At 47.4% G+C, this 24,712-nt stretch overlaps 1 protein-coding gene across 2 annotated transcripts in view; it reads right to left on the bottom strand.

Annotated features, from left to right (window-relative positions):
* The window catches only part of LOC126293743 (carbonic anhydrase 2-like), a 252,477-nt gene that overhangs the window by 15,741 nt on the left and 212,024 nt on the right, over positions 1 to 24,712 (bottom strand). For both annotated transcript variants that reach the window (XM_049987095.1, XM_049987096.1), the window contains one exon: positions 10,816 to 11,046. In XM_049987095.1, the coding sequence (XP_049843052.1) occupies positions 10,816 to 11,046 (231 nt within the window). The remainder of the gene's footprint in view (positions 1 to 10,815; positions 11,047 to 24,712) is intronic.

Raw genomic sequence — 24,712 nt, forward strand, 5'->3', positions numbered from 1 at the left:
TGCTACGGTCGCAGGTTCGAATCCTGCCTCGGACATGTCTGTGTGTGATGTCGCTAGGTTAGTTAGATTTAAGTAGATCTCAGTTCTAGGGGACTGATGACTTCAGATGTTAAGTCCCATAGTTCTCAGAGCAATTTTTTTGTTAGTTCTTATAAAATTCCCTCTAGTAGTGCACCACCACAGGTTGTGGTGTAGTGAGTCCACAGATCTTAATTACGGCTCAGTATAAAATCTGTACGTTATCTTAAATAGCATTACTAAAAAAAATACATTAAAAGATACTGAAATATTCTTACAGTACAAAAAAAGATACGTCAGTATTACTCAATGAACAAATATACACTACCGGCCATTAAAATTGCTACACCAAGAAGAAATGCAAATGATAAACAGGCATTCATTGGACAAATATATTATACTACAACTGGCATGCGATTACAATTTCACATAATTTGGGTGCATAGATCCTGAAAAATCAGTACCCAGAACAACTACCTCTGGCGGTAATAACGTCCTCGATACGCCTGGGCATTGAGTCAAACAGAGCTTGGATGGCGTGTATAGGGACAGCTACCCATGCAGCTTCTACACGATACCACAGTTCATCAAGAGTATTGTGACGAGTCAGTTGCTCGGCCACCATTGACCAGACGTTTTCAATTGGTGAGAGATCAGGACAATGTGCTGGCCAGGGCACCAGTCGAACATTTTCTGTATCCAGAAAGGCCCGTACAGGACCTGCAACATGCGGTCGTGCATTATCGTGCTCAAATGTAGGGTTTCGCAGGGATCGAATGAAAGGTCGAGCCACGGGTCTTAACACATCTGAAATGTGACGTCCACTGTTCAAAGTGCCGTCAGTGCGAACAAGAGGTGACCGAGACGTGTAACCAATGGCAACCCATACCATCACGGCGATTGATACACCAGTATGGCGATGACGAATAAACGCTTCACATGTGCATTCTCCGCGATGTCTCCAAACACGGATGCGACCATCATGATGCTGTAAACAGAACCTGGATTCATCCGAAAAAATGACGTTTTGCCAATCGTGCAGCCAGGCGCTCCTGTCTGTGATGCAGCGTCAAGGGTAACCGCAGCCATGCTCTCCGAGCTGATAGTCCGTGCTGCTGCAAACGTCGTCCAACTGTTCGTGCAGATGGTTGTTGTCTTGCAAACGACCCCATCTGTTGACTCAGGGATCGAGACGTGGCTGCACGGTCCGTTACAGCCATGCCTGTCATCTCGACTGCTAGTTATACGAGGCCGTTGGGATCCAGCACGCCGTTCCGTATTACCCTCCTGAACCCACCGATTCCATATTCTGCTAACAGTCATTTCATCTCGACCAACGCGAGCAGCAATGTCGCTATACGATAAACCGCAATCGGGATAGGCTACGATCCGACATTTCTTCTCCTTACACGAGGCATCACAACAACGTTTTATCATGTAACGCCGGTTACCTGCTGTTTATGTATGAGAAATAGGTTGGAAACTTTCCTCATGTCAGCACATTGTAGGTGTCGCCACCGGCGCTAACCTTGTGTGAATGCTGTGAAAAGCTAATCATTCGCATATCACAGCATCTTCTTCCTGTCCGTTAAATTTCGCGTCTGTAGCACGTCATCTTCGTGGTGTAGCAATTTTAATGGCCAGTGGTGTATTTGAGAGAGAGATATTTTTTCGATCTGTCCGATGACTTGCTGTAAAAATTGCTTGCTCCTTTTATATTTTACTACATGTTGACGATACTGTACTTTATAAAATATTTTTATACTTGTATTTAATCTTCAATGTAGAATTTTTTCAGACACTTGTGTTTGTAATTAAATTCAAAACAGTGACAACACATAATTCTGTGCTCTTCATGAAGATGTCTATATTACTGGTGATACTGGACAATGGTTACATAAGTTTTCTGCAGTGCACAGTACGGCACTGAATGCCGATATGCATCCAACGAGAATATGCAGATGACACGAGGCCGAACCGAATGCAGCACGGCGCCGGCACAGCTTGTGTGACTGCTGACGAGAAGTCGTCCCTGTCACTACGTAACTACATCCCGGAGTCCTGGAGTCCTCTTTGGTGTATACAAACTCCTGCACAGGGCAGATCTCTAACGTGCTCACTGATGCTTTCGACCTTATGTCGCATAAATATTCTAACGCTATAAGTAAATTGTTATTTAGATATAAGTTACCTTAGATGTTTTTTTTATTCCAGTAATTGACAGTACCTGGATCAGTGATTATATTCGCGAATAAGTCGCAGCTCTTGAAACTTACGCTATAGCCTATTGGCTGCATGTGGCGTCTGGTGAGAAGCAAAGGGCTGTTTAACTCAGTGGCACCGCCACATAACCAGCAGTCGACATCAGTGGATAGTATCCACAGTTCCTACTCCGAGGCGTCGTCTCCAGACGTTATCACTAGGTATAAAATCGTATAATTTATTTTTAACTTAATACTTATTACAAAACATGTTTCCCCGTATTCCGTTGTACTCTACGTTACGCAATGTGGGCCGACAATGATCGACAATGGATGGAAACCTGTCACCAGCTATGAATATAAGTGTTTTTATACGATCACCACTGTTGTGTACACACAGCCCAGTGACGTTAATGTGACAACGGCCCGCGTTCGACATCAACGTCCAAACACTCACAGGCGGCAGCTGACAGCAGTACCAGTGGAGAGAATACAGAGCGTGCCAGTACCACGGGAAACAGTGCAGTCGCTTTCGTAATACAGAAAGGTAGCAACGTATTTCAAATACCTAGGGGCACTTTTCACTGAGAACTCGTCATGTGAAGCAGATGTCAATGCCAGGATACAAGCAGGAAACCGATGTTACCACAGCCTAGCACAACTGCTTCGGTCCAAATATCTCTCCGACTGTACAAAACCCTGATCCAGCCTGTTGTTCTATATGGCTGTGAGACATGGAGTATCCGGAAACAGGACTTCCATAAGCTCCTCGTTTTTGAGAGAAAAGTGCTTTGGAAGATCTTCGGTCCAGTTCTCGATGCAGATACAGGGGAATGGAGGATCAGATACAACCAGGAGCTTGAGGCACTACACCAGCAGCCGAACATAGCAGGAACTGTCAAAGAAAAACGAATGCAGCGGGCCGGCCATGTGGCCCGGATGGAGGCTCAAAGATGGCCTCGAAACCTCCTGGATTTCACACCTACAGGTATTGTTGAAAGGAAAGTGCGAGTATTAGTTGAGGACAAATTGGATGAAAATTACTGTGGCTTTAGGCCTCTTAGAGCTTGTCAGGAACAGATCTTTAGCTTATGGCAAATAATGGAGAAGTTAAGAGTGGAACAGGGAATTGTATCTATGCTTTATAGATCTAGAAAAGGCATATGACCGGGTTGCTAGGAGGAAGTTATTGTCTGTTCTACGAGATTATGGAATAGGAGGCAAACTTTTGCAAGCAATTAAAAGTCTTTACATGGATAGTCAGACAGCAGTTAGAGTTGACGGTAAATTGAGTTCACGGCTCAGAGTAGTTTCAGGGGTAAGACAAGGCTGCAACCTGTCTCCACTGTTGTTCATATTATTTATGGATAATATGTTGAAAACAATAGACTGGCTGGGTGAGATTAAGATATGTGAACACAAAATAAGCAGTCTTGCATATGCGGATGACTTAGTTGTGATGGCAGATTCGATTGATAGTTTGCAAAGTAATATTTCACAGCTAGATCAGAAATGTAAGGACTATGGTATGAAGATTAGCGTCTCCAAAACAAAAGTAATGTCAGCGGGGAAGAAATATAAACGGATTGAGTGCCAAATAGGAGGAACAAAGTTAGAACAGATGGACGGTTTCAAGTACTTAGAATGCATATTCTCACAGGATAGCAACATAGTGAAAGAACTGGAAGCGAGGTGTAGCAAAGCTAATGCAGTGAGCGCTCAGCTACGATCTACTCTCTTCTCCAAGAAGGAAGTCAGTACCAAGACTAAGTTATCCGTGCACCGTTCAATCTTTCGACCAACTCTGTTGTATGGGAGCGAAAGCTGGGTGGATTCAGGTTACCTTATCAACAAGGTTGAGGTTACGGATATGAAAGTAGCTAGGATGATTGCAGGTACTAGTAGATGGGAACAATGGCAGGACGGTGTCCACAATGAGGAAATCGAAGAAAAACTGGGAATGAATTCTATAGATGTAGCAGTCAGGGCGAACAGGCTTAGATGGTGGGGTCATGTTACACGCATGGGAGAAGCAAGGTTACCCAAGAGACTCATGGGTTCAGCAGTAGAGGGTAGGAGGAGTCGGGGCAGACCATGGAGAAGGTACCTGGATTCGGTTAAGAATGATTTTGAAGTAATAGGCTTAACATCAGAAGAGGCACCAATGTTAGCACAGAATAGGGGATCATGGAGGAATTTTATAAGGGGGCTATGCTCCAGGCTGAACGCTTAAATGATGATGATGATGCTGAGGAAAGAGACCGCCAGGGAGACCCAAGAAGCGTTGGAGGGATGTACTGCGTGAAGATTTAAACCGAGTGTCAATAGATGTGAACGGATGGCGGAAAGCAGCAATGGACAGAATACAGTGGAGGAAACTTGTAGATGCGTGCGGTCCACTGGGCCTGACCACGTAGCAGTAGTGGTGGTAGTAGTAGTAGTAGCAATGTATTTGTAGTCCAAAAGGTCAAGATCGTTAACTTTTCGGCCAGGGGTGGAAATATTTCCGAAATGCTAAGTTTCAACTGTTCGCTTGCCACTGTGGTTAAAGTATAGCGCGCATGGCAAAACGGAACTATCCATAAACGAGCCGAACGAAAATGTGTTGAACGACGGGCCACAGATGGAAGGGGTCAACGATGGCTGCGGAGATGTGTGTCCGCGAACAGACGTCCAACTCTTGAGGAACTGACCACGTAGATGCTCCAAACCGCTAGCAACAGTGTCTCCTCGGCGACCGCCCAGCGAACGTCGCTCCAAGTGGACATCCGCAGCTGGTGCCCTGTTCGCGCATACGTGCTGACTGCTGTCCACCGGCCACGAGGCCTGAATTCGCACACGGTACCTCAGCTGGATGTCCACTGAGTGGCGACTGGTGGCCTTCTACATCCACATACATTCTCCGCAATCCACCATACGGTGCGTGGCGGAGGGTACCTCGTACCACAGCTAGCATCTTCTCTGCCTGTTCCACTCCCAAACAGAACGAGGGAAAAATGACTGCCTATATGCCTCTGTACGAGCCCTGATCTCTCTTGTCTTATCTTTGTGGTCTTTCCGCGAAATTTAAGTTGGCGGCAGTAAAACTGTACTGCAGTCAGCCTCAAATGCTGGTTCTCTAAATTTCCTCAGTAGCGATTCACGAAAAGAACGCGTCCCTTCCTCTAGAGACCCCCACCCGAGTTCCTGAAGCATTTCCGTAACACTCGCGTGATGATCAAACCTACCAGTAACAAATGTAGCACCGCGCCTCTGAATTGCTTCTATGGCCTCCCTCAATCCGACCTCATAGGGATCCCAAACGCTCGAGCAGGCCGTATTAGTGTTTTATAAGCGGTCTCCTTCGCAGATGGACCACATCTTCCCAAAATTCTACCAATGAACCGGAGACGACTATCCGCCTTCCCCACAACTGCCATTACATGCTTGTCCCACTTCATATCGGTCTGCAATGTTGCCTTTCCACCTGAATGACGGTTTATGCTCCATCAGACAGATGGGTGTTGGCGTGTAGAGTCTGAAACGCGTCAAGCAAAACAACAAATGTCGGAAGGATCCAGGCCGGTGCAGGCAGCGTTATGGTCTGGGACTGTTTCCGTGCCCACCCGTGGCTGGTATCAACACAAGTACGCATGTATCTCTGTGAACCACGCCTACCACTGCACTTTTCTCCCTCGACACGATGGTATCTGCCAGCAGAAGAACGCAACCTGTAACATAGCTCACTGTACGCCCGTGGTTGGAAGAGCAGACGGATAGCTTTACCTTACTCCCCCGGCCACCAAGCTCACCGGATTTAATCTCTGCCGGGAATCTGCCTGGGCACCTCGAAGGGTGTGTTGGCGCCACGGATCCTGAACGGAGAAACCTAGTGCAGCTGGCCACGGTACTGGAGCCGCCGGGCCTTCACGTCCCTGTCAGCACCTTCCAGGACCTCACTAACACTGTTCCTCCATTACATTTGAACAAATAAGCCTTCCGTCACAAATATTAAGTCAAATTTGACCAGGTTTCGACGCTACTATGAGCGTCGTCTTCAGAATTTGCAACCCGTGTTCACTTAGGTACGAGCAGCCCTTAGCGGCTCTCCATCTTATCTTATTTACAACTTTTCATGACGTCGCCTTTCTGGCTTAGAGTTTTTTAGAATGTGACTCGTAAGTACTTCATCTCTTTCCAGTCAGTACACATTTTAGTTTATTAATGTCTTATACAGGGTGTTATGTGGACATGTGTCCGGAAACGCTTACTTTCCATCATAGAGCTCATTTTATTATTTCTCTTCAAATCACATTAATCATGGAATGGAAACACACAGCAACAGAACGTACCAGCGTGACTTCACTTTGTTCAAAATGTCCTCCGTTAGCGAGGATACATGCATCCACCCTCCGTCGCATGGAATCCCCAATGCGCTGATGCAACCCTGGAGAATGGCGTATTGTATCACAGCCGCCCACAATACGAGCACGAAGAGTCTCTACATTTGGTACCGGGGTTGCGTAGACGAGAGCTTTCAAATGTCGCCATAAATGAAAGTCAAGAGGGTTGAGGTCAGGAGAGCGTGGAGGCCATGGAATTGGTCCGCCTTTGCCAATCCATCGGTCACTGAATCTGTTGTTGAGAAGCGTACGAACACTTCGACTGAAATGTGCAGGAGCTCCATCGTGCATGAACCACATGTTGAATCGTACTTGTAAAGGCACATGTTCTAGCAGCACAGGTAGAGTATCCCGTATGAGATCATGATAACGTGCTCCACTGAGCGTAGGTGGAAGAACGTGGTGCCCAATCAAGACATCACCAACAGTGCCTGCCCAAACGTTCACAGAACATCTGTGTTGATGACGTGATTGCACAATTGCGTGCGGATTCTCGTCAGCCCACACATGTTGATTGTGAAAATTTACAATTTGATCACGTTGGAATGAAGCCTCATCCGTACATACTGACGAAACTAAAATGAACTCTAACATGGAAATAAAGCGTTTCCGGACACAAGTCCACATAACATCTTATCTTTATTTGTGTGTGAGGAATGTATCCTGAAAGTTTGGCCGTACCTTTTTGTAACACCCTGTATACCTATTATGTTTTAGAACAGTTAGTTTAATTTTGAAGACGACGCTCATAGTAGCGTCAAAATCTGGTCAATTTTGACTTAATATTTGTGACCTAGGGCTTATTTGTTCTAATATAATTGTGACACGGTCACTGAACCCTAGCAGCTATGTTCAAAGTTTTACTCTTCCTGTATGTCTCGCACCAGTGCTCGCTGTAAAAGGTGATTATTCAGGCTGGTGTTCACATTAATGTGGCAAGAGTATGCGTCTGTAATGGCTGCATGAGTAATGGCTTTCTCTAACGAATGTAACGAGTAACCAACTCCGGTACATCTCGACAGTGGCGAATGCAGACGGTGCAAAGTGTAGTCGTTAATTTTTTACGGCCTGGCGAACACATACTGTGCAGAACGGAATCTTTAATTTTACATCCGTAGAGTGTATTTCTGCCAAGGGCGTTGCCGCAGGGATAACGCTGGTTTCCGTCACATCACCGAAGTTAAGGGCTGCCAGGCTGGGCTAGCACTCGGATGGGTGACCATCCAGTCTGCCGAGCGCTGTTGACAAGCGGAGTGCACTCAACCCTTGTGAGGCAGATGAAAGCCGTCTGCACACGGACCGTGCATCCGAACGTTGAGCGTGCCGAGTTTCTGACGTCATAGCGTGGAACAGCACGTTCGGGAGACTTTCCGAACGTGCAGAGCAGTATCTGGCATGTCAGACATTCTGAGCGTGCGTCTGAGCGTTGACCAATGAGATGGCACAGCGCCACCTACGTCACACGCACGCCGTGTCCCTTCAGTACAGCGTTGTGAGGCGCCATATTGGAATGCATCTCAAGCTTATATGTGTATATGCCGTTTCTGAGCACCAGCAAATTGAGCATCACTGGTAAACCCGTTGGTAGTCGTGTGATTCGATCCAATAAATTAATGAGAAACATCATATTCGTGGCAAAAGAATTATTGCAACTTGTGTGTTATGAGAGTAGGCTATTTGAAGGCAGCTACACACTGAAGATCCACCCAAAACGAATTGTTCTGGGTACAATTTGTTATAATTGAATTTCAATTAGTAACATAATTACCTACGATTAACGTTTTTACCGACGGCTAAGAAAGTATGACACAGTGCAGAGGTACTGTTGCTTTAGCGCGGTGAGTAGCGTCTCTGTACAGTAATGGTGATTTGTTGGAGTGGTAGTTCGCATCATAAGACTTACAATTTTTTTCCCTAACATTCGCGTTCTTATTATATTCTGATACTTTATTATTAGTTTAATATAAGTATATACTATAATATTTGATGTTATGTAAATATAAGTTTACCTTTGTTTGAGGGGTGACTTTCTCCGATTGGCTTAATCTACAGGACAGCTTGCGCTACCTGTATAAAGATATTTCGCTCCTTTTTCTTTTACTCTTCGTAATTCACACGTTGCAAAGATTCTGCTACTGGGTAGGAACAGTGGTCATGTAAGACTGACGCTGGTGTTTTACCAAAATGTGGGAATGATGAAATAATGTTTATCTTATGCGGAGAAGTATTCCAAATTTGTACGACACTGTTTGTAATGGAACTTTTATAAGCCTGTGTCCTTATTGCTTTCCTTTTGTGAGGTGTCAGGCAAATCCAACACCTTCCATGAAAACCCTGACATGATAAGTGAATCCAGCAGTATGTCACATAGCTCCAAATAAATCGTGACATTAAATTAACGAAAGTAATACGATTAACGAGTGAGCAAATGGAATACCACAGAGTAAGACAAGAATGCCTAAATGCATGTCATAACTTACCACTGTGAAACAGACGCAGTTCCGAGGGGAGAAACGAGAAGCCAAGAGCAGAACCTTGTTAAGCTAGAAGGCCCTACGATAAGGGACGGACAATCACGTTGCCAGCCAACCGCTAGGACCACCCCCCAGCCCATGTTAAAAGATAGAGCCCTCCAGAAGACCAGTATAGATATTACGATAACACTAAAAGGGCCACACCAGCTGCAAGTTTTTGCGTGAGACTTTTTCGCGTCTCTGTTACGTTGCAAACGTTAAAAACAATGCCCCAACACGAAAAGTATAACGTTTCTCATTGGATAGGCAGAATTTTGTAGGCAGAGCTTAAGGTTAACATTGAGACCCTGATTAGTCAGATGAAAACATAGCCAGATAGTTTTTTTTTAAATCAACTTTGGTAATTTGTAGTAAGGAGAAGTTAGGAGGGAGTCGCTTGCGAGACGGCGAGGTGGGCGGAGCTGTGCTGCCCGCCGCCGCCTGACGAACACCGACAAGGTAGTGAACGCACGCGATGCCGCATAACAGCGCATAAAGCTTCACTCAGAACTGCAGAAGTCTCATCTGTTACACCCCCATCTTGATTAATACTAGTGTCGATCGTCAATTAAAGCTCATGGTGTTCACATTTGCCACTTGAAGAACAGATCTGAAACGCGATGATTTTTCTTTTATATAGTTATTGAGAAGCCACATCAGCCACTGTAATTTACGACAAGTTAAATAAGTAATTAAAGATAATTGACGGTCACTGTAGACCATTTTGATAGTTTTCCTTTTTTGTGAAACTTAATTTAAACCTAGATTATAGATGTGATGTGGCATAGGTCATCCTTGGATGCATTGTAGAACTTGGAAACAGTTGATTTTTATCATCCTGTATTAAAACACTTCCCTTTATGAATTGTGCAATTTATAAACCATTTTTTGTGAGTAGAATAAAATTTCCAATGGTAAACTTAAGTTCTTTTTCGACGTTATTTTACCAGTTAATTAAAAATAGGAAAGCCTTTAACGTCTTCCACTAAATTTAGTTACTATTAAGATTCTTTTACAGGGAGTGCAGTGGAGCTGACGCTCACTGAACTCTTCTGAACTCTAGATGTCATGTGTGGTCTGGCGTCTCCTTGCCAGGAGCAGGTCCCAGGTTCAAACTAGTCAATCCTCTCAAAAAACACGCTCAGAGCGACGTTGCGCGAAAGTGGTAGGGAGACACGACTTAGAACAAACAGACACCACGCAGAATATTAGACTTTTCATGGACGATGGAGGAAATGTGAGTTTTAATAGGGCTAACGTGGCAATTTTACGCGCGTCCGTTGAGTAAACTGTGTGATTTAGGAACCGTTGAGTAAACTGTGTGATTTAGGAACAGTAACATCCCACAACTGCCGCTGGAGTGCGTTGCGCTCGCGTACACCACGTTGGGCCCCACGTACCGTGTGCACGAGTCGCATCGTTCCTGAGCGTTCAGCAGCACGCTGAACTCGGCACGATCAACGTTAACGTTCGACAGCAGGGTCCGTGTGCCGACGGCTTAAGGAGCTACTTGATCGAGAAGTAGCGGCTGCGGTCTCGTAAACGGAGATACGGCCGGGAGAGCGATGCGGTGACCACACGCCCCTCCATGTTCGTGTTCAGTGACGGACGCCTATGGGGTGAGGGTGACACGGCGGCCGGTCGGTACCGTCGCGCCTTTTTTTTGGAGTGTAGGTTTTGCGAGAGTGTGTGTGTGCTCACCTGCTGTCGGGAGACGGAGTGGACGTCCTTGGAGAGGACCCAGCGGACGACCTGGCTGCAGGGCGGCGTGGTGAGCGAGCCCTGGTAGAGCAGGAAGGACTTCTCGAAGGGGTGGGCCAGCCGCGACAGCCGCAGCGGCCGCGCCACCAGCCGAGACGACTGCGGCCGCACGACGGCGGGCAGGTGGCGCGACACCAGCTGCTGCAGCGCCGCGCTGCCCGTCGCCGCCGCCTGCAACGCGTCGCACGCAAGTTCTCTCACGCCTACTTCACGCCCGCCGCGACGCCTAGGGAACCTCGCCCAGGAGGTCCGCACGGCTGCCCCGTCGGAGGTTCGAGCCCTCCCTCGGGCATGGCTGTGTGGGTATGTGCCGTCCTTAACCCATTACTGGCCAAAACTCTATCTGGTCATTTTTTGCAAACTTTTATACGTTACATTGACTGATTAATTGAACAAAAAGTTGTTTTGAAAATTTTCAGCTTATTAGAACAAAAACTATAGACCGGGGGCGGGCAGCAATCCTGCAGGTGTGCGGTGCACTCACAAGCGTGCAGTTAACAGGCGTTCTGCCTGCACACAGGGGCAAGCTGGCCACCCACTTATCTCCCCTCCCTCCCCACCGTACCTTCTGTCCGCTCCTTCCTCTGTAATCTGTTTTGCCTCCTAGCTCGCTTTATTGAATGATGGAATAAGGTTAGCAAGAGTGCTTGAAATAAATCATGGTTTGAAAGAGTACCTATTAACTACGATACGTTTTATTTAATTATCACAGGTGGAGTTTACGTTTAATATGTGGAACAAAATTTCTACATACGGACAAACGCAAACAGTTACGTAAATTGTCATTACTTATGTTTGCTCTTAACCGAAGCTTATTAATTCAGCAAATGGTTTTCCAGCTCTCATTATATTAAGCGCAATTTTATAGCTTGCACGTACCGCTGGGCTATTATTGTTGTCGTCCTGGAAAATTGAAAAGAGTGCTCCATAAAATGTTAAATCAGCTAGATAAGAGACATGACGAAAGAAAGTCGCAGATCTCTCGTGACAACGGCAACTACGTCAGATTCATCTAGTATTGTTAGGCCGCTCTTCTTGAGTTCAGCCAGTTTCCCCAGCCGCTCAGAATCCCACAATAAATTATACTCGTCCTTGTGAAATTTATTATAGTGTCCTTCAATACTAAACTACCGCTGACCAGCGAGAATACTGCCACATATTAAACATTTCTAATTTTCACGTTTTTGCACAAAGAAAAAAACGATTCTCCCATTACTTTTTAAAAGATAGCAAATCTCCACTTCTCCGTTTCCTCGTTTCACTCTGCATTTTCCGGTTCTTGAAACACAACGTTCATTATTAAGTGGTCGCTACGCATCAGCGTCCGCAGCTAAAGGTACGTTGTCCAGGACGCGACGCACATGAGCGACTGCCACGGGTCGCTACGTGACGTCAGAAGTTGGCTGCTGGCGCATGCGCAGTTCGAGTTTGGGAAGCGACGAGCGACTGTTGCGGCAGCTGCCGCAGCGGTGCACCAGTGAGCGGTGTGGCGACGCAAGTCGGACGACGCAAAGGCGTACTGCTGCCAGGAAGATGTCGAGCCAGTCAAGGAAAACTGAAATGAGCCACTCACAGGATCTGATGCTCTGTGCGCTGGTCTCGCAACATCCTTGCCTTTACGATTTGAAGAACCCTAAATATAGGGACACTTTGTTCAGAGACAGAATTTGGCTCTACTTCTCTCCATCATGCCAATGACAGACCGCAGCTTGGGAAACACGCGCGGAGACTCACAAGTGAAGGTCAAATACAGCTGAGCGACAGATGGCATTCCGATCCGTACTTATCGCATGGTGCACTGTGAAGCGGCAATGCGATACTCATGGGAAGTAATACTTAAACCCAGTATCGCTATGATTTACCTACCACATCATATAAAAAATATAACTGATGGCAAGGCGATATTAAACTAATCTGCACGTTTTTTCGCTCTGTTGAAAAACGTAAATTTTTGACATTTGTCGGTTTTGTTAAGACGTCTACTTCTACTTGGGTATCCTCGTCCAGGTTCAGAAGAAAATACTAGAGGTGAGTAATTTATCCTCTTCCCAAGAATGAGAAGAAAATATATTGAAGGCAGCACGTCTTTACTTTTAGGAAACCTACAATTCGTGGCGTTTTAAATGAAATTGTCAAGAGCATATGGAGAAATATTAGTAACTCATACCGAAGAAATATGCGACATAAAATAGTTTCATTAGGTCCAAATGTGTCAGCGAAACAAAACAAATGCGTTCTCTGTCGTGTGGTGGCCACACGAGTCACGTTGCGCGTCGACAGAACTGGCGGCTGGTAGCGAAGCTCCCGGAGACATACGAGCCCAGATCTCGGAAACGGAGATCGATATGATTCTGATCTCAACTTTAAAAATAATTTCGATACGTTAGCTTCTATTCATCGGCAACGATGTGTGACCTAACGTCAACCATACGCAAAGTAGCCAGCGAACACATTTTTCACTGTACACGATTCCAATTTTATGCAGTAGGTGACTTGTAAATTAAGTATCGGATTAACTGTGACGAATATCGGAAAAATAGACACCTCCTTATCAAGCTGTGGTGTGGAACTGTAAGATACGCAAACATCAATTTTTTGTGCCTTTTACTTTCCTCACAATAGAGAAGTAATATACAGCGAAAAACAGACGCAAAGCCGAAGAGATACTTTTTCAATTTTTTAAAGTAAAAGGAGAATCTGTGTCGAAAAACTAACTCAGGGAGCCGATGTAACTTTGCTCCATAAACATACAGTATTTTTTACAGCAAGAAAATCGGAATTCTTATTTTTCTTGTGTACTTGAATCCGCCGCCGCCGACCAGAGGTTGGGAAACAGCGACGGCTCCTGTCTTTTGCGTTGCGGCCTCGTCGCCGTCTGCCAGGGTGGGGAAAGAGGAGGGGAGGGGAGGGTGCAGCGTCGCAGTCGCAGCCAACTGTCGCGTCTTGCACAACGCAGCTTTTGCCTCGCACCGCACTGCCGCAACCTGCCGGCTGTGCCCACTGCCCCATTCGACGGTTGCACGCGAGCAGCACACGTGCAGCGCCGTGCGCTCACGAGCCGCGTGCAACGTTTGCCCGCCCCTGCTATAGACTGTCCCATTTCAGGGACATTGGCCAAATGCTCTATCCAAATTCACAACCTTATTCTCCGTGCATGATGTTGTAAGAAACAACACAAACAATAAACAAAAAATGTTTTAATATTATTGAATGTCTATTCAGTATGAAATGCAGCAAAACACCTGTCGTGTGCACCAACTTTGCACCTATCACAAATTTTTGTTGTTTTTCTCTTGCAGTAAGCACACCTCTTCTGTGTTTTACTTGGCACAATGAAATGATTTCCAAGATCTAGTAGTACATCTGTGCTCAACCGTCCTCCGTACAATTTGCTTCCTTGTGGTACTCTGCGTTTTGGTACTGCTCCTGTATTCTTTCATAGGTAAAACATCACTATTCTCTGTCAGACATCCAGAAGTGAGAGTCTCTTTGGAGTTAAAAATTTCGTATGCACACCATGTGTTTACTACGCAGATATCTATCATCTGTGTGAATAATAGCCACCAAAGGAAGCCGCCTAGTAGAATTTTGCACAGAGCATAACTTAATCATAGCTAACACTTGGTTTAAGAATCATGAAAGAAGGTTGTATACGTGGAAGAACCCTGGAGATACTAAAAGGTATCAGATAGATTATATAATGGTAAGACAGAGATTTAGGAACCAGGTTTTAAGTTGTAAGACATTTCCAGGGGCAGATGTGGACTCTGACCACAATCTATTGCTTATGACCTGTAGATTAAAACTGAAGAAACTGCAAAAATGTGGGAAATTAAGGAGATGGGACCTGGATAAACTGAAAGAACCAGAGGTTGTACAGAGTTTCAGAGAGAGCATAAGGGAACAATTGACAGGAATAGGGGAAAGAAATACAGTAGAAGAAGAATGGGTAGCTCTGAGGGATGTAGTAGTGAAGGCAGCAGAGGATAAAGTAGGTACAAAGACGAGAGCTGCTAGAAATCCTTGGGTAACAGAAGAAATATTGAATTTAATTGATGAAAGGAGAAAATATAAAAATGCAGTAAATGAAGCAGGCAAAAAGGAATACAAACGTCTCAAAAATGAGATCGACAGGAAGTGCAAAATGGCTAAACTGGGATGGTTAGAGCACAAATGTAAGGATGTAGAAGCTTATCTCACTAGGGGTAAGATAGATACTGCCTACAGGAAAATTAAAGAGACCTTTGGAGAGAAGAGAACCACGTGTATGAATATCAAGAGCTCAGATGGCAGCCCAGTTCTAAGCAAAGAAGGGAAGGCAGAAAGGTGGAAGGAGTATATAGAAGGTTTATACAAGGGCGATGTACTTGAGGACAATATTATGGAAGTAGAAGAGGATGTAGATGAAGACGAAATGGGAGATACGATACTGCGTGAAGAGTTTGACAGAGCACTGAAAGACCTGAGTCGAAACAAGGCCCCCGGAGTAGACAACATTCCATTAGAACTACTGACGGCCTTGGGAGAGCCAGTCATGACAAAACTCTACCAGCTGGTGAGCAAGATGTATGAGACAGGCCAAATACCCTCAGACTTCAAGAAGAATATAATAATTCCAATCCCAAAGAAAGCAGGTGCTGACAGATGTGAAAATTACCGAACTATCAGTTTAATAAGCCACGGCTGCAAAATACTAACGCGAATTCTTTGCAGACGAATGGAAAAACTGGTAGATGCAGACCTCGGGGAGGATCAGTTTGGATTCCGTCGAAATGTTGGAACACGTGAGGCAATACTGACCTTACGACTTATCTTAGAAGAAAGATTAAGAAAAGGCAAACCTACGTTTCTAGCATTTGTAGACTTAGAGAAAGCTTTTGACAATTTTGACTGGAATACTCTTTTTGAAATTCTAAAGGTGGCAGGGGTAAAATACAGGGAGCGAAAGGCTATTTATAATTTGTACAGAAACCAGATGATAGTAATAAGAGTCGAGGGGCATGAAAGGGAAGCAGTGGTTGGGAAAGGAGTGAGACAGGGTTGTAGCCTCTCCCCGGTGTTGTTCAATCTGTATATTGAGCAAGCAGTAAAGGAAACAAAAGAAAAATTTGGAGTAGGTATTAAAATTCATGGAGACGAAGTAAAAACTTGGAGGTTCGCCGATGACATTGTAATTCTGTCAGAGACGGCAAAGGACTTGGAAGAGCAGTTGAACGGAATGGACAGTGTCTTGAAAGGAGGATATAAGATGAACATTAACAAAAGCAAAACGAGGATAATGGAATGTAGTCAAATTAAATCGGGTGATGCTGAGGGAATTAGATTAGGAAATGAGACACTTAAAGTAGTAAAGGAGTTTTGCTATTTAGGAAGTAAAATAACTGATGATGGTCGAAGTAGAGAGGATATAAAATGTAGACTGGCAATGGCAAGGAAAGCGTTTCTGAAGAAGAGAAATTTGTTAACATCGAATATAGATTTATGTATCAGGAAGTCGTTTCTGAAAGTATTTGTTTGGAGTGTAGCCATGTATGGAAGTGAAACATGGACGATAACTAGTTTGGACAAGAAGAGAATAGAAGCTTTCGAAATGTGGTGCTACAGAAGAATACTGAAGATAAGGTGGATAGATCACGTAACTAATGAGGAGGTATTGAATAGGATTGGGGAGAAGAGAAGTTTGTGGCACAACTTGACTATAAGAAGGGATCGGTTGGTAGGACATGTTTTGAGGCATCAAGGGATTACAAATTTAGCATTGGAGGGCAGCGTGGAGGGTAAAAATCGTAGAGGGAGACCGAGAGATGAGTACACTAAGCAGATTCAGAAGGATGTAGGTTGCAGTAGGTACTGGGAGATGAAGCAGCTTGCACAGGATAGAGTAGCATGGAGAGCTGCATCAAACCAGTCTCAGGACTGAAGACAACAACAACAACAACAACCATTTCTTTGACCATATAGAAAAAAAAAAAAAAAAAAAAAAAAAACAAATGGCTCTGAGCACCATGGGACTTAACATCTGAGGTCATCAGTCCCCTAGAACTTAGAACTAGTTAAACCTAACTAACCTAAGGACATCACACACATCCATGCCCGAGGCAGGATTCGAACCTGCGGCCGTAGCGGTCACGCGGCTCCGGACTGATGCGCCTAGAACCGCTCGGCCACAATGGCCGGCCACTGATTGGTATTGAATTACGTTTCCAACAATTAAATATCAGATTTCATGGTTAATCAATGTTTTTTATTGGGCCGGCTTGCCCTGATCCTCGTCCTATAAAGTGATATCTGCTTGTCCAGTAGCTCTAAGCCAGCCATATGGGCACATCAACAATAAATGATAGTGTAACATGCCGTTGTCCCATTATTGGGACGCATAAAATATATCGATATTGCACTTACTTGAAAAAATCTGAGCTTACACGGACATCCATATGTTCAGAACAAACACCCCCAGACAATTAAATCACAGCTCATTGTTGTCCAGGAACTACCAGCAGACATACAGTGCTGCCAAGTGCGAGAACAAAAAATCGGCAAGTTTATAATTTTCCTGACATGAAGTACTTAGAAAAAAGTTATTTATTTTACATTCACAGGCATTATAGCAGTTAGTTAAAACTACTTGTGCAACAGTAAAGGCTAAAAGCCCCATTTCTTACGTAGAAATAACTAAAATATACGCATCCCAAAAAAGGAACAATGGCCAGTAATGGGTTAAGGGGGGTGGGACGTTAAATGGGCCATCTTGGAGCAGGGGAGACAGCACAGGACTTTTTAATTCCCACTGTCTATATTTCTACGAATAAATTCATAAAATAATCAAAATATTCACGGGTGTACTGCCGGTCTACAGCGTCCAACGGGCACAATATTTCGGCGATCATACATGTCGCCATCATCAGGTGAACTGGCGGACTGAGCTCCTGCGAACGTGCCGGCACGGAGATCCGTACGCTATGGCTGCTCAGCGGGAACTGGGTTCGGTCTCGTCTCGCGTAGACCTGCACGGACATAACTTGTCCTCCGATGTGTGATGGAGTTCGCAGCAGTTAGTGCTTTGCCTCCCACGCATGCCGATGTAATGCGTCTTCACATGTAGATTGTCTTCTTCGGTGTCTCCTCAGCACAGTTCTGCAGCGAGCAGGTGTGGCCAGCGGGTGTTGACGCTGCGCGGCAGTTTGCGGCCCAGCGTCCGGATGTGGGCGTTGTGCGACCGGCCAGCACGTTTGTAAAAGGTGCGGGCGGCCGCCTGGAAGAGGTCATGGAGCAGAGGTACTTCCACGATGTCGTGAAGATGAGCGGTGGGGAAATCGTAAGGCAGGTGCAAGGCCAGCCGAAGGATGCGATTCTGCAGTGTCTCCAGCTTCTTCAGGTTCGTGTCGGCGGCGTTCCCCCAGACGACGGCGGCGTATTGGATTACAGCGCGGAGCAGCGCCTTGTAGAGAGTGATGCCCAGACGCGGTGGTAGTCGGGAGCCGGTATTCAGCACCGGGTACAGGACGCGGAGCCGGTTCCGCACTTTGGTCTTCACTTCGCGGATGTGCGGAACCCACGTGAGCCGGCGGTCGATGGTGACGCCGAGGTAATGCGCCGTGGGACGCCACGGGACAGGGCTGCCACCGACGGTGAGCTGTTGCAAACCCGCAGGAACGAGTCGCCTGGTGACGATCAGAAACAGCGTCTTGGCCCCATTGAATTGTAGACGCCACTTGACGGCCCAGGCTGCCAGGGTGTCAACGGCGAGCTGCAGACGGCGGCGCATGACGGCGGCATTGAGGCTCCTCGTATGTAGAGCCGTGTCATCCGCGCACAGGGCGAGCCGCACACGGTCGATCTTGGGCGCATCAGAAGTGTACAGCGAATACAGGAGTGGTCCCAAGACCGAGCCCTGTGGCACACCGGCGTTGATGCGGCGGACGGAGGACAAGCCATGCGCGGCCCGCACATGGAAGGTCCTATCGGCAAGATAGGAATGGATGAGACGGACGTGCGACGTCGGGACCCCAAGTTCAAAAAGTTTGAACAAGAGGCCGCGGTGACACACACTGTCGAAAGCATGCGACACGTCCAGGAGCACCGCGCCGAAGAACTCGCGCTGCTCGAGGGCGACGAACTCATCTTCCACTAGCCGTAGGAGTTGGTGAACTGCCGAGTGGCCCCTGCGAAAGCCGAACTGCTCTTCGGGCAGGAGGCCTTCCTCGTCAACGTGGCGCTGCAGCCGCCTGATGTACACCCTTTCAAAGACCTTGGAGACGGCCGGCAGTAAACTAATAGGTCTGTAGTTCGCGGGCTGACGCAGATCCTTCCCCATCTTCGGAATCGCCACGATCTTTGCATGCTTACAGGACTGAGGAAAACTGCAGGACCGGAGGATTACATTAAAGACGGCGGCGAGATGAGTGACAGCCACCGGCGGCAACTTCTGGAGTAGGGCGTTGGAAACCTCGTCTGGGCCCGCAGCTTTCCTGGGGTTCAGGGCACGCAGGATGGACGACACCTCCTCCGCCGTCGTCTCTTCAATGACGTCATCGTCGCCGCGTGCCTCCAAGTAGCGTGGGAGCCGGTCAGCAACCAGGTCGTCGTGGACGGCGTCGGTCGGGTCTTCGATCGGCGTAAACGCAGCCTCAAAGACATCTGCGAGGGCATCAGCCTTCGCAGCTGGTTCGCAGACAGCCTGACCATTGACCAGCAGTGGAGGGATAGGTTGCGCGCGGCGTAGGAAACGCTTCGTCGTCTGCCAGGCTGTGCCGTCGTCAAGGCGACCTTGTTATTCAAGTCGCGATTGCGATGGTTGTCAATGGCGACCCGGATGTCCCGCCACATCCTGTTGAGGAGGCGCTTGGTGTTGGCATTTCTTGTCCGCTGCCACTCCCGGTAGACCCGGTTCTTCTCAGTGATGGCCGCAAGGATGTCCGGCGGCAGCTGGCGGGAGTAGTCAGGCGGAGTGCGAGGTCGGGGCGGCGTTGCTATGTTGGCAGCGTCGATCGTGGTTGCCGCAAAGTGCAGAAGTGCTGCGTCCGCTCCAGCTTCCGCAGGGGCGGCGCGGCGGCGAGTGAGTCCGTGACGGCTGCTTGAAACCTGCACCAGTCGATGCCAGCAAGTGAGATGCCTCGCCTGGGCTGTTGGAGGGCGTCTAGGTCGATATCAAAAACCACTGGGACATGATCAGAAGACAGTGCCGTCCTCGTCGTGGCGGTGGTCTGATGAGGGATGCCCTTGACGACTGCGATGTCGATGATATCCGGGAGGCCACGGGCAGGGAAGATTGTCGGGTCGTACGGCCCCACCACAAGTGCGTGGTGACGTTCCGCTACCCAGAGCAGGCAGCGGCCAGCGGCATTGGTGATCCTGGAGTTCCAGGAGACTTGTTTACTATTGAAGACCCGGCGACGAACACCTGCCCCCTCAAGGAGAGCAGAGCATCGATGTCAGCAGGGTCCAGTGGACGAGACGGCGGCCGATAGGCAGCGACGAACGTGATGGCGCCCGCCGAGGTGTGAACGACGACACCAGTGGCCTCCAGCGTTGCCAGTGGTGGAAGTTGTATCACGTGATGACGAATGCCATTGCGGACGTAAACGGCTGTCCCACCACCCGCCGTCAGTCGATCGGTGCGATAGCTGGAGTAGTTGGCCGCCCTGACGTCGACCACAGACTTCAGGTGGGGTTCGTTGATAAGGCTGACGTCGACGGCTTCATCTCGAAGAAAGTGGCGAAGTTCACCAGCTTGGTGCAGTGTTGACAGCGGTCGGGGCCGGAGAGGCCATGGGCACTGCAGCGGTGAGTTGCTGCGACAGGACTTCAATCAACTTCGTAGCACTGGTCACCAGGGCAGTGAGCTGCGCGACGAGGTTGGCCAGGTCAGCGGTGGAGGCAGCCGGCGCGGCCCCGTCGCTGGAAGGGGGAGGCATGGCTGACTCGCTTGGAGAGTCCACCTGGGGCTGCTCGACTGACGGTGCTGACCCCCGCGCAGGCGATTGGCGGGGCGCGGTGTGGCCGACGGCCCGGGAGAGGCAGTACCCGGGTCCGCCACTAGCAGCTGTGGTGGAGGCGCAGGAGCCTCAGGTATCGGCACGCTATCGGACGCGGCAGGAGCTGCCGACGCAGCCGGTACGGCGGAGGGCGCCCCTGACGTTGCCGCCGCGAAAGAGACGCCGGGCCGTCTCGTTGCTGGCTTCTTCGGACGCGGCGCTGGCGTTTGGCCACGTTGGCGAGCGATGGCACGCTTCCACACCTCACACCCACGACAACTGGCCACGTGAGCACCGCTTCTCGGCGGCAGCTGCCCTCCTCTTCTGTTTCCCGCTTCGTCCGCGTGGCTGCGGGGCGGTGGAGCTCTCATCTTCAGAATCGGGGAGCGGAGCAGACAGCGCTGTCTTCCAAGTTTCCGGAGCTGTATCCATCAAATCCATAGCCATAGCACTGGTCGTCATAAGTGGGGGGCCAGATGCGACCGCTGACGGCGCAAGCGCGGCCGGACGGCGATCTGCCACACCCTTTATAGTGAATTATCTCAATTTTTACCACAGTTTTCAATAGATTTGGAAAATTCTAGAGTTTCATACGCCTGTAACTATGGTTTGTATGCTGTGCAAAATTCATCGAAGAATCTCTCTTACTTATGAAGAAAAGTGTACGTATAGCGACAAATGCTGCCAATGGGAAGTGAAAATGTAAAAAATATATTTTCTTATATTTTTGAACTTCCACTGCTATCAGTGTGAATCCTGAATTTTTCCTGCTGATGCTGACAAAGTTTTATGAGTTTATTTATAAAAGTATAGACAGTGTAAATTAAAATGTCCTGTGATGGCTCTCCTGCTCCAAGTCGTCCCGCTTCACGTCTTTTACCCCCCCCTCCCCCCTCCCCCTTAACGTAAGACGGTTTAAGTTAGATTAACTAGTGTGTAAGACTACGGACCGATGACCTCAGCTCTTTGGTCCCGTAGGAAAAAAACACAAATTTCCAAATTTCATCTCTCACCCTGCTGCATTGTGTACAGCTAGACAATTGTTTTCTCCTTCTCGTACTTGAAGTACGTCGCAACAACAAACCGGCGAAAAATTGCTTCTGTCGGAGCACAAAGAAGGGTTACTGAAAAGACGGCGGCCACAAATGTGGGGAAGCAGCTGCCTCAGTCCTCACTTTGCCTTCCTCACCAAAAATATTGGCATGCGAACATATACACGCTGTTTTAAAACAGCACGACCTAAATTCTGTTTTCCAGTTCCTCTTTATAGTTAGGCATTCATACTCAGCACTCCCTCTCTCCCCCACGGTCTACATTTGAACCTCTCCCACGGTCTTTTTCCCTTTCAAAGATTTTCAGTAAATCCCTCTGCAACTGTATCCGCTCCCAGTTACACAGTCTCCTTATGTCTTTCTCTCCCACTGTTACTCCCTCTACCGCACCGCAGCACCTCAAAAATTCTGCGCTGTTTAACTTTTGTTTTCCCCTATATCCACATTTTTCAATTTCTATCCAAAATACGCCCTCCCCTATACCTATGTTCGCCGGTCTGGGAGACTGTACTACCCCCCAAGACTATCTATCATCTCCACTCATCAGTATTCTTCATTTTTTTTTTCTTCCATCATTTCTATCTCCGTATCTCTCTTTCATTTTACTGCCACTGCCTCTCACTGACCACCAACATCTCCTCTCTCTTTCGCTCTCAATGCTATTGATTCTCTGTCTCTCTTTTTCAGTGACACTATCTCCCCCCCCCCCCCCCCACTCCGCCCCGGCCCCAATCAATGCCTTCTCTCTCGCTCTCTGTCTCTCTCTTTCTCTCTCTCTCTCTCCTTCTCTGCCACTGGCACTGTCTCTTCTACTATCACTGTCTCTCTGCTAATTTCTTTCAGCACAAAAAAGCGTCAATATGTCCCATGACAAAACTTTTGTTCAGAGAACCGAATTAAAGACTGAAGCAGTTAGTTTTCCACTTTTCTGTCAGTCTTTTAAAGAGGAACATGAGCAGTGCGTGGCTCGTGTTTGTGCCGTTTCCTATTTTACATCTTGTTTTTACCGTACTCGCACCTCGCTATGTTAATTTCAATTACTGGTGCCACTGAGTTGCTGCCTTGCCTGCTCGTAGCGGCAGGAGCAGCACTTATCGGTATAGGCCCTGCCGTATTATCTTTGCCGCACTGCTATTGATTCGCGGTCGCCATGTGTTGTGAGGGAGTTTGGAACCTGGCAGTGTTTGAGTTGGCACGCGCCACAAACTCAGTTGCGGCCCGGCAGCAGTGAGGTCGTGACCGCCATGACTCGCGACGACACACATGATTGGAGTGGCGCCGACATTGGTTGGTCGTCGGTCGGTCGTCTTGTCGGACGACGTGCATCTGGCCGGCGATCGCTTATGCGTTGGCTGTCTGCGCCTACTCGTGATTCGTCCCTGTTATCGTACCGTCACTGCCCTTACCATTGTCTAGTTCTTCGTGCAAGTGTTCGTGAAACGGTGTGTAGTTTGTGTGATTTTGACTGACAAGTTATTTTAAATGTTGACGCCGTACTGGCTCTGAGGAGTCGGTCGGTTGTCGTGCAGCAGCAAGGAATTGTCGGCGGGGCGTAGTTTGGCCGGGACCCGCTGGCGGTCTCTATGCCATATCGGAGAGTGTGGCGGTGTTCCCATTGCTACGAGGTCAATGGCTCACCGACCCTGGACACGAAAGTTGAGTTGTGATTTAACCTACCAGGTCAAATAAGGCAGAAGGGATAGATAACATTCCATCAGAATTTCTAAAATCATTAGGGGAAGAAGCAAAAAAACGACTATTCACGTTGGTGTGTAGAATATATGAGGCTGGCGACATACCATCTGACTTTCGGAAAAGCATCATCCACACAATTCCGAAGACGGCAAGGGCTGACAAGTGCGAGAATTATCGCACAATCCGCTTAACAGCTCATACATCGAAGCTGCTTGCAAGAATAATTTACAGAAGAATGGAAAAGAAAATTGAGAATGCGCTAGGTGACGATCAGTTTGGCCTTAGGAAAAGTAAATGCACGAGAGAGGCAATTCTGACGTTACGGCTAATAATGGAAGCAAGGCTAAAGAAAAATCAAGACACGTTCATAGGATTTGTCTACCTGGAAAAAGCGTTCGACAATATAATATGGTGCAAGCTGTTCGAGATACTGAAAAAGTAGGCGTAAGCTATAGGGAGAGACGGGTCATATACAATATGTACAACAACCAAGAGGGAATAATAAGAGTGGACGATCAAGAACGAAGTGCTCGTATTAAGAAGGGAGTAAGACAAGGCTGTAGCCTTTCGCCCCTACTCTTCAATCTGTACATCGAGGAAGCAATGATGGAAATAAAAGAAAGGTTCAGGAGTGGAATTAAAATACATGGTGAAAGGATATCAATGATACGATTCGCCGATGACATTGCTATCGTGAGTGAAAGTGAAGAAGAATTAAATGATCTGCTGAACGGAATGAACAGTCTAATGAGTACACAGTATGGTTTGAGAGTAAATCGGAGAAAGACGAAGTTAATGAGAAGCAGTAGAAATGAGAACAGCGAGAAACGTAACATCAGGATTGATGGTCACGAAGTCAATGAAGTTAAAGGATTCTGCTACCTAGGCAGTAAAATAACCAATGACGGACGGAGCAAGGAAGACATGAAAAGCAGACTCGCTATGGCAAAAAAGGCATTTCTGGCCAAGAGGAGTCTACTACTATCAAATACCGGCCTTAATTTGAAGAAGAAATTTCTGAGGATGTACGTCTGGAGTACAGCATTGTATGGCAGTGAAACATGGACTGTGGGAAAACCGGAACAGAAGAGAATCGAAGCATTTGAGATGTGGTGG

Source organism: Schistocerca gregaria, chromosome 10 (genome assembly GCF_023897955.1).
Source record: "Schistocerca gregaria isolate iqSchGreg1 chromosome 10, iqSchGreg1.2, whole genome shotgun sequence".
NCBI classification, from domain to species: Eukaryota; Metazoa; Arthropoda; class Insecta; order Orthoptera; family Acrididae; genus Schistocerca; species Schistocerca gregaria.